The sequence below is a fragment of the Sinocyclocheilus grahami genome, unplaced genomic scaffold (genome assembly GCF_001515645.1).
Source record: "Sinocyclocheilus grahami isolate Dianchi unplaced genomic scaffold, SAMN03320097.WGS_v1.1 scaffold253.1, whole genome shotgun sequence".
Classification (NCBI taxonomy): domain Eukaryota; kingdom Metazoa; phylum Chordata; class Actinopteri; order Cypriniformes; family Cyprinidae; genus Sinocyclocheilus; species Sinocyclocheilus grahami.
In genome coordinates, this window is record NW_015505432.1 from 598,145 (window position 1) to 598,792 (window position 648).

The 648-nt window shown below is 40.6% G+C and overlaps 1 protein-coding gene across 2 annotated transcripts in view; it reads right to left on the reverse strand.

Annotated features, from left to right (window-relative positions):
- LOC107598574 (NADPH--cytochrome P450 reductase-like) overlaps positions 1 to 648 on the reverse strand; it is a 35,435-nt gene that overhangs the window by 31,945 nt on the left and 2,842 nt on the right. For both annotated transcript variants that reach the window (XM_016289951.1, XM_016289950.1), the window contains exon 2: positions 348 to 519. In XM_016289951.1, the coding sequence (XP_016145437.1) occupies positions 348 to 502 (155 nt within the window). In that variant the 5' untranslated portion in view covers positions 503 to 519. The remainder of the gene's footprint in view (positions 1 to 347; positions 520 to 648) is intronic.

A 648-nucleotide genomic window follows, 5' to 3' on the forward strand; every position in this document is an offset into this window, starting at 1 on the left:
GATACCGATATGGTGGCCGATATATCGTGCATCCCTAATTATTGTGAGAGTGACAGCGATTAAAAATTATAATAAAAAGTACAGTCTGAACGCACTGTCTTTCGCATAAATTATTTGGTGCAACAACACATACTATCATGGTGTACGCGTTAGAACTTAAATTAAAATTCTCAGTACAGTCGATTTAGACAAAACAATTACAATACAATAAATTGCAATGACCCAGCAATTTATGCACAGTTTGATTCACACATCACACAATGAAAAAAAAGCTAAAAAGTGAATGTTTTTCCAATTTTACACCTCATTCATGAGAAGCGATACAGGACCGGTTTTGAGGGACTTACACAGACTCTAGTTTTTTAAACTCCGGGATGGGCTCGACTTTTTTGCGGAATACGAGCCAGTAGACGAGCAGGCCAGCGATGAGAGAGAAGAGTAAGATGTCCAGGTTACTGAAGAAGGGCTCGTCCTCGTCCATCAGCTCCGGTGTGTCTGCCATCGTTACGAGGAGCGCAGCTGCGAGAGAGGGAACAGCTCGCAGAATTAGCAGCTGACATTATGATGTAACGTTGCGATTTTCTAAAAAAAGGAAATTTTAGCAAACATCGCATGTCTGGTCCATGTACATGGATGTAATTTAGTAAG